The 14,224-nt window shown below is 41.1% G+C and overlaps 1 protein-coding gene across 15 annotated transcripts in view; it reads left to right on the forward strand.

The window, feature by feature from the left end:
- Positions 1-14,224, forward strand: part of Fit1 (Fermitin 1) — a 261,078-nt gene that overhangs the window by 136,479 nt on the left and 110,375 nt on the right. For all 15 annotated transcript variants that reach the window (XM_067119924.1, XM_067119918.1, XM_067119929.1 and 12 more), the window contains exon 3: positions 11,361-11,594. In XM_067119924.1, the coding sequence (XP_066976025.1) occupies positions 11,361-11,594 (234 nt within the window). The remainder of the gene's footprint in view (positions 1-11,360; positions 11,595-14,224) is intronic.

The raw sequence follows: 14,224 nt of genomic DNA on the forward strand, positions 1-14,224 counted from the left end.
ATATATATGCCCAGTATTTCTATATATATATATATATATATATATATATATATATATATATATATATATATATATATATATATATATATATATATATCTTATATATATATATATATTATTTAAGTATACGTTAAGGTGGTTGTTTGAAAGGAACTGTCGTAGTTCGATGTTTTCCTTCCTTTTGGTTGTCTCTCCTGGTTTTGTTTTGGCCATGTTGGTAGGGAGGTGACGTCTGTGGAGTGTTGGGCAAGAGATGACAGTCAGGTACTCATTTGAACATATCCTAAGTCCCATAACCAGTAAGAAGTCAGTATTTTTCGGTCAGCAGAAATGGTCAGGTATTCCTTACCTGTTGTTTTCGACAGGAGTTGGAAGGTCCTCCTTCCCGGTGGATTTGACGTCTTCCTTAATGGCAGCTTAAGGATGATTCGTGTGACTTCAAGTCAGCAGTCAGCAGTTCTAGACGACAGCATTATTTTCGTATTCCTGGAGAGCGACTTGTGTGGAGTGTGACATTGTCTGGCATGGCGTGGTTTTAGATCGTCTGGAATAAGAGCGAAGATCGGGTGGAGTTGTGACATTGTCTGGCATGGCGTGGTTTAACTCGAGTCTGGAGAGCGGGTTCGGGTGGAGTGTGACATTGTCTGGCATGGCGTGGTTTTCAAACCAACGAACCTGTCTGGAGAGCGACTTGGGTGGAGTGTGACATCTTTAATCCTCGTCTTTGAAGAAGGCGACCCAAGAAACGCGACCGTCTGGAGATCCAGCGACAAACGGGTGGTGTGTGACATCGTTTGGCATGGCGTAGTTTTAGAAAACCTCCGTCTGGAGAGCGACCTTCATGGGTGGAGTGTGACATCGTCTGGCATGGCGTAGTTTTCGTCGTCTGGAGAGCGACATTGTGTTGAGGGTGACCTCAGTGGCAGCATAATGCTGTATTGACGACCTCGGTATGATCGTCTATTGTGGTGGTGTCTTTTTGAGTTGAAGTCTCATGATGGTATTATTTAGTCTGCTAGTGTCTATAAGACATACGTAACTGAGAGCGAATCTTTATCGTTATATTATATTTTTGGGCTTTTAAGTACTCATTGTAACAAAGTTCTTACAATGATACTGTGCATGTGAATGTCATTTTATGATTATCTTGACAGGATGTTTGTCTTTTTTTTTTTAGTTATGATTCAAGGTCCTATATTAAGTGTCTTGAAGTTTTGTATAGAATTACATTTTTTTTTGCTGCTGCCTCACTTATGATGTAACCATTTAATTTTGCTGCTGCCTTATTTATGACATAATTATCTGATTTTGTTACTGCCTCATTTGTGATGTAACTGTTTAATTTTGCTGCTGCCTCATTTATGATATATCTATTTAGTTTTGAAGCTGACTCATTTTGAAGTAACTGTTTAATTTTGATAGTGAATGTTTTAATTTGCTGTTGCATTATTTTGAGAAACTAATTAATTTGTGGTAACTGACTCATTTTTGTACATAATGTAAATTATTGTAATAAATTAGTTTAAGGTCATTTTTTCGTTTGTTCAGCTCCTTCCTCCTTTGTCTGCCTCAATTTCTGCCAGTCATTCCAGTATATAACTTTGTTTGTATTTAAGAACCTGCTGAACCAAAAAGTGGTTCATAATAATATATATATATATATATATATATATATATATATATATATATATATATATATATATATATATATATATATATATATATATATATATATGTATGTATGTATATATATGTGTGTATATATATATATATATATATATATATATATATATATATATATATATATATATATATATATATATATATATTGTCATGTGGGTCAATCTGCTGATGAGTTTGATTATTAATTACTGGGATTTATATAGCCTTGCTTTACTTAAGACCCACGTAATCCTATCAGTGAAGGCTAAAAGTTAACAAAAAGGACAGATAATTAACTTAATTAGATCGGTCGCCAGTTGAAACTAGGTTACTGAGTTTATTGATTTATTCTGAACACATGTATTAAATAAAGATTACTCAACCATCTAGTTCAACATAAGAATAAAAGAAATAAAAAAATCTTATGGGAGCTAATAACAGCTCCAACTTCGTCCCACTTCGGACACAGGATACTTCAACATAAGTTAGTGGATGACGCAACAGCTGGGGAACTCTTGTGAAGTGCCTGTAAGCAATTTCAAGGGCAGGATTTGAGTACAGTATTATGCTAAACCTTCTGCAAACAAGATTCTGGCCAGGTTCCAGGGCATGCCTGATTCTGGACGAGATGTGTCTAGATGACACTTGGATGTCAAGGACCTCTCACTCATCATTTATTGACTGCAAGGGATGAATCTGAGATCAAGAATATTACGTTAACACCATGGAGGATAATATATGCACTCTCACTAGGCAACAGTAATTGTACTTCATATAATTGACTTCATCAATGGGATACGGTTTTACTAGGATTTTCCTTAGTCTGTGACCGTTTAAGAGAGAGGAAAACTTGAAACATGACATAATAGTGATAAGGCTAAAGGAGATAACTGGGAGTAATTGTCATCTTCAGACTTACTGCAGAAGTAGATAATGCAGTGATCAGTTGCATCAGAAGCCCTGGGTCCATTGAAATGGCAATTTCCCCGGCTGTTCCACAAGAGGGGGAAGGGCAAGGGAGGTGGCTGTGAGAGACATGTTGCCTGTGCTGTCACTCAAGAATACCTCTGGACTGCCCGAGCTGGGTCAAAATGCATGGGTGCTTGCTTGGAAGACTCCTCCCACTTAATGGCCCGCGGCAGTGTCTGAGAAATAACAAAAAACTCGCCAGTATGAAGGTCATAGAAAAGTGAGCTTAAGGTACAATCTAACTAAAGGTGGCACTAGTAGAACCTACCCTGTTGAACACGCCCCTAAAGTAAACTTCAGACCCTTAGCTGACGGGTTGGTGTTTTTGGAAAACAAGCAAGCTCTCTAGCTTCCCTCCCTGAACTGCTTTACAAAGAGAAAGCTTTGGTTCTTTCCTTTTTTATATATATATTTCTACTAAATAAAGGAAGGGAGGTCAAACATTATAGATATTTGTAATAGCTCACCCCCTTAATAAGGCCTTCGTTCTCTTTCGGGTGTGAAGGTCTGTACTAAGCAAGCTGTTCGCCTCGATAACTTTACTCTTTTCCCCTGAACAGATTTGTCCTTTGCAATCCAACTAGCTAAGGATCTACCTGACTCTAGAATGGGATATGAGCTTTAATCACTTACATCCACATACTCCTAACAGGTGCTTATGGATATTTATGTGCTACCTCCGATGATCGTGATCTTCAGTCCTAGCCAAATGGTACATTCAATGGTATCTTCTATGACATAACCCATTAGAACACTGCCGTAGCACCATTGTAAAGGACAATGAACTAGCTAAGTTACAATCTTACAAGTATACATTGTCTTACACTAGAACTTGCAATCACAGTAAACAAAAATATAACCTGCATTCTTTAAATGAGGTTTGCCTCATATAGTAAATGCTTGCCTCAACTGAGGTATTATGCCATGCATGTCACGAGCTCAGTGGCTTGATTCACAATAGTTATGAATACTAGCTTCACAATTACGATATACTTATGTGGTTACTGCTGCTCGTTGCAAAGTGTAAGTGACAAGGTTACTAGTACTACGTACCCAATCTGGTCTAGGCTGTTACCAAGACAGATCATGCTGGCTACCTCCTCTGGGCAGGAACCAGTATCACTCTGAGATGGAAAGCACTGTGCCAAGAGGGCATGGGTGCCAGGATGAGCTCATGGCTCTTGCAACTACTTGGCTCTCTTCCGACCCTTCTTCTTCAGGTTCCTCCAAGGCCTATCTATGTCAGTCCTAGGAGGTGATGAGGGCACCGACTCTGGGGAAAGGCCAGAAGGGCTAGCGGGCACAAAGTTGGATAACCTCAGAGACTACAGGAGGGCTCTCTACTCTGGCTGCTGTGACAACCGGAGCAAGAGCGGTCTCAACCTCTGTCCGGGGAGGCCAGTTCCTGGTCTATCAGAGAAGGTGTAGTGGTTTGATCCACCAGGGCTTCATCCTCTGGGGACGGATTTGGTGAGGAAGAAGTGTCGGGTGCCGGAGGCTCACAGGTTGCTAAGATTAGTGCAGGGACGGGTCCTGGATCTCCCAGAGGAGGATCCGGTTCGTGATCTGGATCTGGCATAGGGTCCTCTTCTAGTAGTGGCTCAATGTCCGAGATGGACAGAGCATGGCACTGCTCAGAGCTCGCAAGTGGCACTGGCAGCGACTGATGGTCAGGCTTGCCTGACGAGGGGTCTGGAGGTGCAGTACCTCGCGGATGGCTTGAGTTGGGCTAAGACAGATATTCCTGTCCCAGCTGGAGGTCAGATCCTCTTGGAGAGTCTTGATTTGGAGCATCCACTGGGCATTGCTTATTTGGGCAGCCCTCCTAATTAGTAGAGTGGCCTGTCATCTTGCATGCTCTACAGCGGTGCTGATTCCCTTGAATGTCCTTTCGTGGAGAGGGAGGACCTTGTTACTGGCTGTCCTTTCATGGAGAGGGAGGACTAGGCCTGGAATTGTTTTACGTGTGACCCTTCCGCCGACCACTTCGGTGGGCGGAAGGTGGTTTTTTTCTTTTGGTAGCACGCCGGTCAAAGTGGCTGTGCCTTGATTTGGTGATCCTACAGTCGGGGCCTCCGTGGAGGAGGTAGTGTGGCTGAGAAGTGGCATTGGGGAAGGGCTTCCCCAGAGTAGGTCCCGATCCAACAGGAAATCCACTCCGGACCTAATTCCACTCACCACGCCTAATTCCACTCACCATGCCAAGGCAGTGAGGTAGCATGCCCAAGGTGTTGTGACCTGGAGCTTGACCGTGGGAATGGTTGTGGTGTGGCCCTCTATCCATTTCATTTCCCACTGGGTTTGCTTGTCAACCGTGGCACTGGCTGGCACTTGGGCGCTGGAAATCAGGCTAAAGTCAGCTTCAGTGTCTGCCGTGACCGGTAGAGCCACGGACAGGCTAGAGCCATTAAGGGGTGCCACCGAGATGAACTGGGTATCCAGCCTCCTGGGGTGAAGTATCTTTTGCGGCCCAGCCACAGAGAATGAGGTGCTAAGTAAGGTTTGAACATGGTGGCTGGGACGTGATTTGGGCAGGCCGGATGTCCAGCACTATAGTGGCCGGCAGCACCACAGGATCGGCAAGAGCCTTTTGTGGGGCTCGGTGAGCTGCGGTAACTGTTAGTGGAGAGGGCTGAGTGGACGTAGAGGGAGAGGAGTTCTGGTTGTTAGTAGAAGGCTGTATATTGTTGCCCAACTTGTAGCTGCACTCAGAGTCAGTGTGCCCCAACTTCTTACACTGGGTGTAGGTAGGCTTGCTAGTCAGTCCATTCTTCAGTCAAGTCGAGCCTGAGAGGTACCCAGGGTGGCACTGTGCGCTTCTGAGATGTGCTGTGGGACTGGTTGTAGGTTTCCCTTGAATCAGCCATGCGGCAGGCTTCCATAAGTGTGGTGGGCTGCTTATCATTGAGGTACTTAGCAAGGGGCCCAGGCACACATTGGAAAAGATCCTCCAGCATGGTCTGATTGAATAGGTCCCTGAAGGTAGTGCATGACAGGGAGTCGAACCAGCGGGTACCAGACTGGGTCTTGTGACAGGCCCATTCAGTCCAGGACCAGCAGACTTCCTTGGCAAGACCTCAGAACCACTGTCTCCATTTCTCCAGGGTTATTTTGTAGGCTTTCATTATGACCATATGAACTTCTACCGTGTTGCCTCTTTGACACTTCTCCAGTAAGCGGAGGGCTGCCGTAGCTTTTCCTTCCATGTGCTTGGCAAGCACCAAGGCCCTCTCTGTCTCGGTGGTGTTGTAGTTTTCCAAGAGCAACTCTATTTCCTGCAACCATGCTTCTGGCTCTTCCTCAGTCCACTGGGGGACTAGGGAATTAATGCTTGAGATCAGAGCATTTGGTGCCGCAGGTGTGGGGTTGGAGGCTTGTTGGATAGCTATAGCTTCAGCACTTTCCTTTCTTGCCTTCTTCAGCTCAAGCTCCTTTTCTTTGAGGGCTAATTCATGCTGCCTTCTCTGTTCTTCTCTTGCATCTTCCAGCTGCCTCTGTTCTTCTTCATACCTCCTCTGTTCCTCAGCATACTTCCTCTGTTGTGCTTCATAACTCCACTGTTCCAGTCTTTCTTCCCTCTCTTGCTTGGCCAAGTCATCCAGCTGTTCCTTGACCCATTTCATGTGTTCTGGTCCCGTGAGACCTGCCTCCTTCCTCAGATTTGGGTGACACTAAAGTGGTGTGGCACCTTTTCAATAAGGTGGCACTGTGGCTGAGTGTGCTGTGCAAAGGTCACAAAAGGACTTTTTTTTCTGTTGGTGGCACTATGGTGCCAGTGTGTCCCTAGGAATAAACACTTGTCTTGGAGTACAAGTAATTGTACTGAGGGGAAAATGCACTCTCCCCAAGCAGAGTGTAACTAATAATTAAGAGAAAAATGGAAGATAAGAAGAAAGAGATAGGTAAGCCCTCCAGTTTGTGACAGTGCCTCAGCTTAATGGCACTGTGGGTGACTAGTTCCGAGTACCACCTGTGCTACTTCCTTTCATGCAGAGGGAGGAAGGCTAATTTTTATGCGTAAGTCTGGATAAAAGACCCCACTCATGACCAACAGTTTTCTATAACTGTGGTTAGTCCTAACTTATCCTTATCAATCTATGGGACAGAGGTGTTTCTTTTTATTTATTTTATTTTAATTATTCCTACATCGGCCCGTTCTTTCATTGAAGACGGTGCACTTACACTTCCGAGATATCTTACAAGAGAGAGAGAGAGAGAGAGTGTATCCAGCAAGCAAAGTTTGCACTGCCCAAGTAAATAAGTAAATTGTAAATCCAGCAAGCAAAGTTTCTTCTTTTGAAATACTTCTGAGTGGCTGTATTAGGTAAACGGGTTGTCTTAAATTGTAAATGCACATCTTAGGCTGACAGGTTTCTTCTTTTGAAAGTTATTTTTTTTTTTCTTTTATATAATGCCTGGCGAAAGTGTATTTTGTGTAGGAACTTTTTTTGTTATATTTTGTAAATAAGTTATTCCCTGACTAAAATATTAACTTTCTTGTGTCTGTTGCATTAAATCCTTTACCTAGTTTCCCAATACAGTAATATTGAAGTATATTTTTTCTCTAAGATTTGCGAGTATGGTAATGCCCTAGGTGGCCAGCCCGTTGAAAGGATAACCAGAACGTATGTGCTCATCACTTCCCCCGACGGCTCCTCACCGCCCTAAGAATGGGCGCAGTTAGTCGACACGAGTGCATCTGCCAACATCATTTCCAAGGATCAGGTGCCCCCAGAAGATGAACAAGTGAGGGGTGGCTGGCTGAATGACTGAATTCAGGATGCCCCAATGGTGCCTCTGCGCGTCATTGGCCAGCGATCCGCCCATGAAAGTGAAAACCTGTTCAGGGTGGTGATGTCAATCACCGCGACCTACCCTCTTCTCTTGGGCCAAAGCATCCAGAACTGGCTTGGTCTTCAGTTACACTTAGCCCCACTGCCAGATGAACCCTCTCCTGGTTCCAACAACCCAGTGGACCCCCTCCAGGCTGGTCCTGCCCTTGCGCTGCTGCCATGGCCGCTGTCTCCGTATGACACTGCTCAAGGCTCTACTGACCTGCTTGCGGCACCTACGCCCCTAGTCACAGGTGCGAATGTTTCCACCCCAGATCTGCGCTGGGAGGAACTGATAAGGGGACAGAAGGAAGACCCTCACCTACGACGCCTCTGGACTGATGCCCACACGATGGAGGAGGAACTTCTGGATCTTGTGAAGGACACCTACCTAATAGACAACAACGTACTGTACTGGGTAACCCTGGGACAGCACGAGCCTGCCCAAGTGATTCATCGGCTGGTAGTAGTACCTCGTGCCCTTCAGCCAAAGTTCCTCCAGCTGGCTCACGATGGGATCAGAGGACACTTCGGGGTCACCACTACTCTAAAGGCCCTGACGGGGAAGTTTTTCTGGCCTAACATGAGAAAGTTGGTGAAGGCTTTCGTTTCCTCTTGCCCCACATGCTAGATCATTGGACGTCCCAGTGAAGTCGTCCCCAAGGCACCCATGAGAAACATACCCTCCATCGGTGTCCCCTTTAAGGACGTCGTCATTGATTATTGTACGCCCCAAGGGTGCATCAAGAGCAAAAGCGGCAATCAGTCAAGCCCTGCTATTTGCGGTCTCGCAATTCGCAGACTCACCGATTCGCGGATTTTTCTGTGGAACTTATCCCCAAATTATTCGTGAAATATTCGGCAATTCTCAGACTTTTTCATTGAGAAATATTCACTAATTGGTGCATTTTGATATTATTTACATGACTAAATATATTTTTTATGAAAAAAAATTATTTACTAATTTACAAATATTAATAATAATAATAATAATAATAATAATAATAATAATAATAATAATAATAATACTCTACCTGTAATAATACAGGTAATAATAAGTACTAATTTTCAAATATTAGTAAGATTAATAATAATAATAATAATAATAATAATAATAATAATAATAATAATAATAATACAGGTTTTGTTAAACAAAATGGCAGTTTCAACAGCATTTATTTTATATAGTAAACGCTCAGTTCGTCTTATTAGAGAAACTTCAGTTAAACCATACACTAAAAACATGAAGAAAGGGTACTAACAAAAACGAACTAAAAATATACCTTTATCCTCAGATAATAGTAAAACCCATGGAAGCAGAGCCCCCTGATCCCAACCCCTTGATGAGGTATGGGCTTAGGGATCCATTTCAGGGAGAGTATGCTCTTTTACACCTACTCCCTCTGCTGTGGTTTCTACCAAACCATGGTACCTGTAACTCTTTTACCCCTCCCCCTTTTAATTTTCCCTTTCCCTTCTTCCTCTTTCATTGACAACCTTTGCATGGCATTGAATTATGGAAGCCACTGCTCTTGTAACTTTAAAGGAGGGTGGAGTTGGATGGCATGCCGCTCCACCCGTAGAACTAGAGCATCCGATATGGTTGAATGAGGGGAAGTTTTTATGTTAAACCATGCCCTTAGTGCTGGGTCCGATCTCGATGGACTAAGGACCCTTAAGGCACTGAGGGTGTTGCATATATCCAGGTGAGGATCCCAAGGCAGTTACCGCTGTGGATAACAGTATTGCTCCTCCCCCAGTTGGTCCTCCTTGGTGAGAGGGACCTCATCCTAGACGAAATTTACAGTATTCGTTTTATGGCTACCACCACAAACCTCCTGACGACTTCTGGCATGGCAGTGGACTATTCACAGGAGAACTCAATAAGCCTAAGAGAAGTACATCTTGGCATGACCCAACCTTGACTCACTTCGACTCCCTCTTTGAGAGTGGAAGTTGGTCAAGGTTTCTAAGAAAACCTTGGAAATGGAACAAAAAATTTCAGCCCTAAAGTTAGAAAACTACTTATTTAACAGACATTCAACAGCAGAAATGTGGTTTAGACAGATAAAAGGAAAGTTGTTCCTTATTGAAGCCACAACAAAGTCAGTCTGAGGACTATATGTCTATAACAACAGTAGATAATAAAATAGATAACATAATATAAATACTGTATGTCTATAGCAACAATAGATAATCTAATGTAAATGGATAATATAATATACATAAAATAACATAACATTAATAAGGAAGAATTATTTCATGGAGAAATATGTATCAGAGGGGTCTCTAATGTATGGGAAAAATTCAAGACAACAAATGGTACCCATGTTAAACCATCTAGACATGCCATATTAAAAGATGGAAAAGAATACTTGTTCGGAAGAAATAAGCAATATAATAGGAGAAAACTTAGCAAATGTAAGTAGTAATAGAAATTTAGATGAACACTTCCACAAAAAAAAAATAATTTAGAGTAAATAACTATCAATTTTGAAACAATAGAAATATATACAGTAAACCCCTGTGTTTGCAGATTTCTCTGTGGAACATATATACATATTATTCGCGGAAAATTTGCCCATTTGCGGTATTTTCATTGAGAAATATTCACTAATTACTGTATTTTCATATTTTCATGACTAAATGCACTTTTTGTGATAAAACTTAACTAAGCGTTTTAGATGCTTTTTGAAGAGTTCTGTGTCTTTAAGGTCTTAAGTATTCACGGATTTTGATCTCTTGGGCTTACTGTATTATATTAGGAAATTTAACATGGAAGAGTTGGAATATGATCTCTTGAACAGTAATAAATCTGCTCCTGGAGATGGAAATATTAGTTTTGAGATGATCTGTCACTTAGCACCTTTTGCAAAGTTATACTTATTACAGTTTTATAATAATTTATGGGTTAGAAATTTATTTCTGGGAGAATGGCGTAAAGCTACAATAATTCCTATCCCCAAACCTGGAAGGGATCCCTGTAATGTAAATAATTACAGACTAATTTCTTGAATAAGTTGCCTCTGCGAATTACTAGAGAAAATAGTAAATGCTCAACCAATGTGGCACATTTAGATATTAGTTTACACTGTTTACCTATATGTGGCCAGCCCACATAGTAATGAAAGGCAAGGGTGCTACCAACTGACCCACACAAGTCATAAATGAAGTTGGAACTTGAGTACTTCTGTACCTGAGGCATTATCTGGGCAGGCTACGTACCTTGCATAAACATTGAGTATTACCCAACTTTGTGCTCCATCAGCGATTCAGCTGACAGCATTTCATTTAAACAACCTCTCTTGTGTGAATATAATGGAACACAGCCATGTGTGCAATGCTTCAGGTACAGAGCTACTTATGTTTCAGTTTCTTTAATGAATTTACTAGCACCTTTACCCTTCATTTTAGAGTTCTGGGTTTAAGCCCAGTGGGAGTTAGAAATTAATTTTTGTTACGTATGAGTGTGTGTTGATTATTTCCATTTTACTGTATTCAGACCAGAGAGATTATTCAAATGAATTGCTGTCGGTCGGATTACTGGAAGGTCAGTAATCATGGCAAAATTTCTGGCATGCAAGATGTGTAACCTGCCTAGGTAATAATACCTCAGGTACAGAAGTGCTGCACTTAGATTACAACTTCTGTTATGACTGATGTGATTCAGTTGGTAGCGCCCTTGACTTTCATTTGAGAGTCCTGGATTTTATTCCAATGTGAGTTAGAAATTTATAATTATTATTATTGTTATCTGCAATAACCACTGCTCTAGGTTTATATGTTGAATTCATAATGTATTCATTTATTTTTATTTCAGTTGCACAAAACTTGTCAGCTTTACTTGAATAATATGACATTTTCAGTTTTAATCTTCTCTTTTTGTTATTCTTTCAGACATTGCTATTGATTGGTCAGATCATGCACTATGGTGGCCGAAAAAGAATATGTGGCTTACCCACACCCGATCAACGCTAGACCAGTACGGTGTTGGTGCTGCTGCCCAGCTTGAGTTCACCCCTATGCACAAAACATTGCGAGTACAGCTGTCGGATCTGCGATACATGGACTTCAGGGTCGACTTTTCTATCAAAACCTTCAATGCTGTTGTACAGCTCTGCAAACAACTTGGTTAGTGGCTAGAGAATTTTAATGTGTATCATGCATTCTTAGAATGGGTGGTAAGCATATACTGTACTTTATTGTGTTGCATTCAAGTGATGTTATTGTATTGAAAGGAATGTATTTTCATTTCTCTAATTGTTGTCATGAATAATGTTTGTTCATCTAATGTTAGCACCTGGTAGGGCCTTGGTCCTGATTGTTGTGGGAAGAGAAGTGATACAAAATCCACTCTCTGTTCCCGGGCTTCATTGTTACCTATTAACTCTGATGCCATACTCAGGAGATCTTTTGCAATTTACGGGGCATTAATTTTTGGGATGAAGATGCTCTTCTTACCTTATGTCCATACCCTCACAGTAAGTTACAGGGACTATGAGTTAGTTTTTTGGAGACTGGAAATCATGCTCTTTGTTCATAAGAGTACTCCCACAAATTTTTTATGTGATTTTGTATTAATTTTTATTATTCAGTATGAACTCTTGAGTCTTTTGGTTGTGTTTTTCTTACATCGATTTAATTATCCCTAGTGGCCTTTTGCACCACATTCTGTTATATTTTAGCATAAGCAGTAGCATAACCTGTGATATCTTTTATCAGTTTACTAAGATATGCAACTTTTGTCAATATCCTTTGAACTTATGACACTTTTGAACAGTGATGTTAGTTGGAAGTGGCAGTGACTCAAGTGATAGGTATAAAAATTTATATACCTTTTTTCATATGCATAGCTGACAATTTTAATGGGAAACTGCTCAGTTTGAGTTCATTTTCCAGTGAATGATTGTTCTGTAGGGTGAAATAAAGAAAGGGCCCCCCAAAAACTTGTGCATATGAAATAATAGAAGTTAATGAATACAAGAAAATTTTGCACTTCCCAAAAAAGATTTCCCCCAAAATTAATTTCAATAGCATTTTAATTTTTATTCAAGAGCATACCCAGATAAAGTACCTAATTGTTTCAGTGCACAAAGTTTTAATTTATATAATTATAGAATAAATAAATACCTGTATTAAATATATTATAAAAAATTATACATATATGTTAAATGTGTAAAAAAAATATTAGGATCACGCTCTTAAAATGGTGATCATCTTGGCTTCTGTTTTGTGCAATGCCTTCAAGTTGTGCTTGGAAAAGCAGTGGGACATACCTGTGACAAGCATGTAAGCACAGCCATGATGTCTCGTTGCAATAGCTGAAGGACATTGGAAGGGGATGGCTTCAGTGGCTGCCCACACCCCTTTCCTCTTGATAATGGCATTGACCAGTGCTTCTGGAGAGTGTGGTACCGCTTGAAGTGCCACTTGGCACTATATGAGGTGTTTCTCCTTTTGTCACTCTCATAGCAAAGACAGCAGCATTTCTGACTCCTAGCTGGCATTAGCTTTTTGAGACATGATGAAGTGATGATGTCTGCAGCTTTATCAAAAGGTGTTGCCAGGTGGGCATGGCAGACACGAGTGATAGTGTGCCTGCTCATTAATAGTCAGTGAAGAAGCATGTGGGAGGTCAGTGCCACTAGCAGGCCATTCTTTAATGCCAAAGTAGAGCAGTGCACCATCCCCCCTTGATGTGGGACCACTTTGACGTGGCAAGGGGGCTCTTGAACCCCAGGAATCTGTTCCCAGGTTTAAGTCCAAGAGTCTCACATATCATTATATATACCTTTGGATTAATTTTTGTGAAATTTTCCACTTTTACTAAAATTTATTGGACTTGATAAATAGGAAAAGATATCATAGCTCGGAATATGTTTAATCCGAAGCTAAATAGTGGGAACTGGTAGGACCATCAACTCCCCGATAATGTTTGGACCTTAGAGATATCAGATTGATAGCTCAAAGGCAGAACTATTCTGCAGGACTGGACCACAGATTCCAGGGGTTCTGGTTCTGGGGATAGGACTCTCAGGCATTCAAGCCAGTTTGACCATAACATGATTAGGTTGGGGATGATTGTATTCTTGATTCCAGGGGTTCTGGTCCACTATAATCATGTTGTGCCATCCCCTGGGGACGGTCATTTGGGACTCTCACTTGTGCCATTTCAAGCTAATGATATCTTTTAAAGTTTTGTTTCATTTTCTTTTTTCCCCCTCAAATCTCCATGACAATGATAAAGGTTGGGGATGATTGTTTCACACAGTTAACGACTGTAACCTTCTCCTCTGACAACATTTGCTTAGAAAAATCCAAGAAACATTTTAGTATAATTAACCTGGGTAAAGCAAACCTAACCCGAACCCTATGAATCATGTTCAGTTTCTAACCTTAGAAGCAGAACAAAATCCCCTGAAGTTAGAAAGCACCTATTAAACAGGTTCAATGGCAGAAATGTTGTTTAGATAAAAAAATGTCAGATAAACGTAAAAATTAAAAACATGGAATAGTCAGGGGCTCTCACAGTTGTGCTTGGACATTGATATGGTCCAAGAATATAAAACTCCATGTTAAAAGTGGCTAAAATTTGATATCTCAAAAATTTTAAAGTTTTCAGGTTTCATTTTTCTTTTTTCCCCCTCAAATCTCCATGACAAATAATGAAGTACGAAGATTAAATTTACCCAAAGGCCTTTGAAGGTACTGCAAATTACTGAATATGACAAACAGACAAAGCAATGAAAAAAATCCAGAAA

This window comes from Macrobrachium rosenbergii, chromosome 17 (genome assembly GCF_040412425.1).
Source record: "Macrobrachium rosenbergii isolate ZJJX-2024 chromosome 17, ASM4041242v1, whole genome shotgun sequence".
NCBI classification, from domain to species: domain Eukaryota; kingdom Metazoa; phylum Arthropoda; class Malacostraca; order Decapoda; family Palaemonidae; genus Macrobrachium; species Macrobrachium rosenbergii.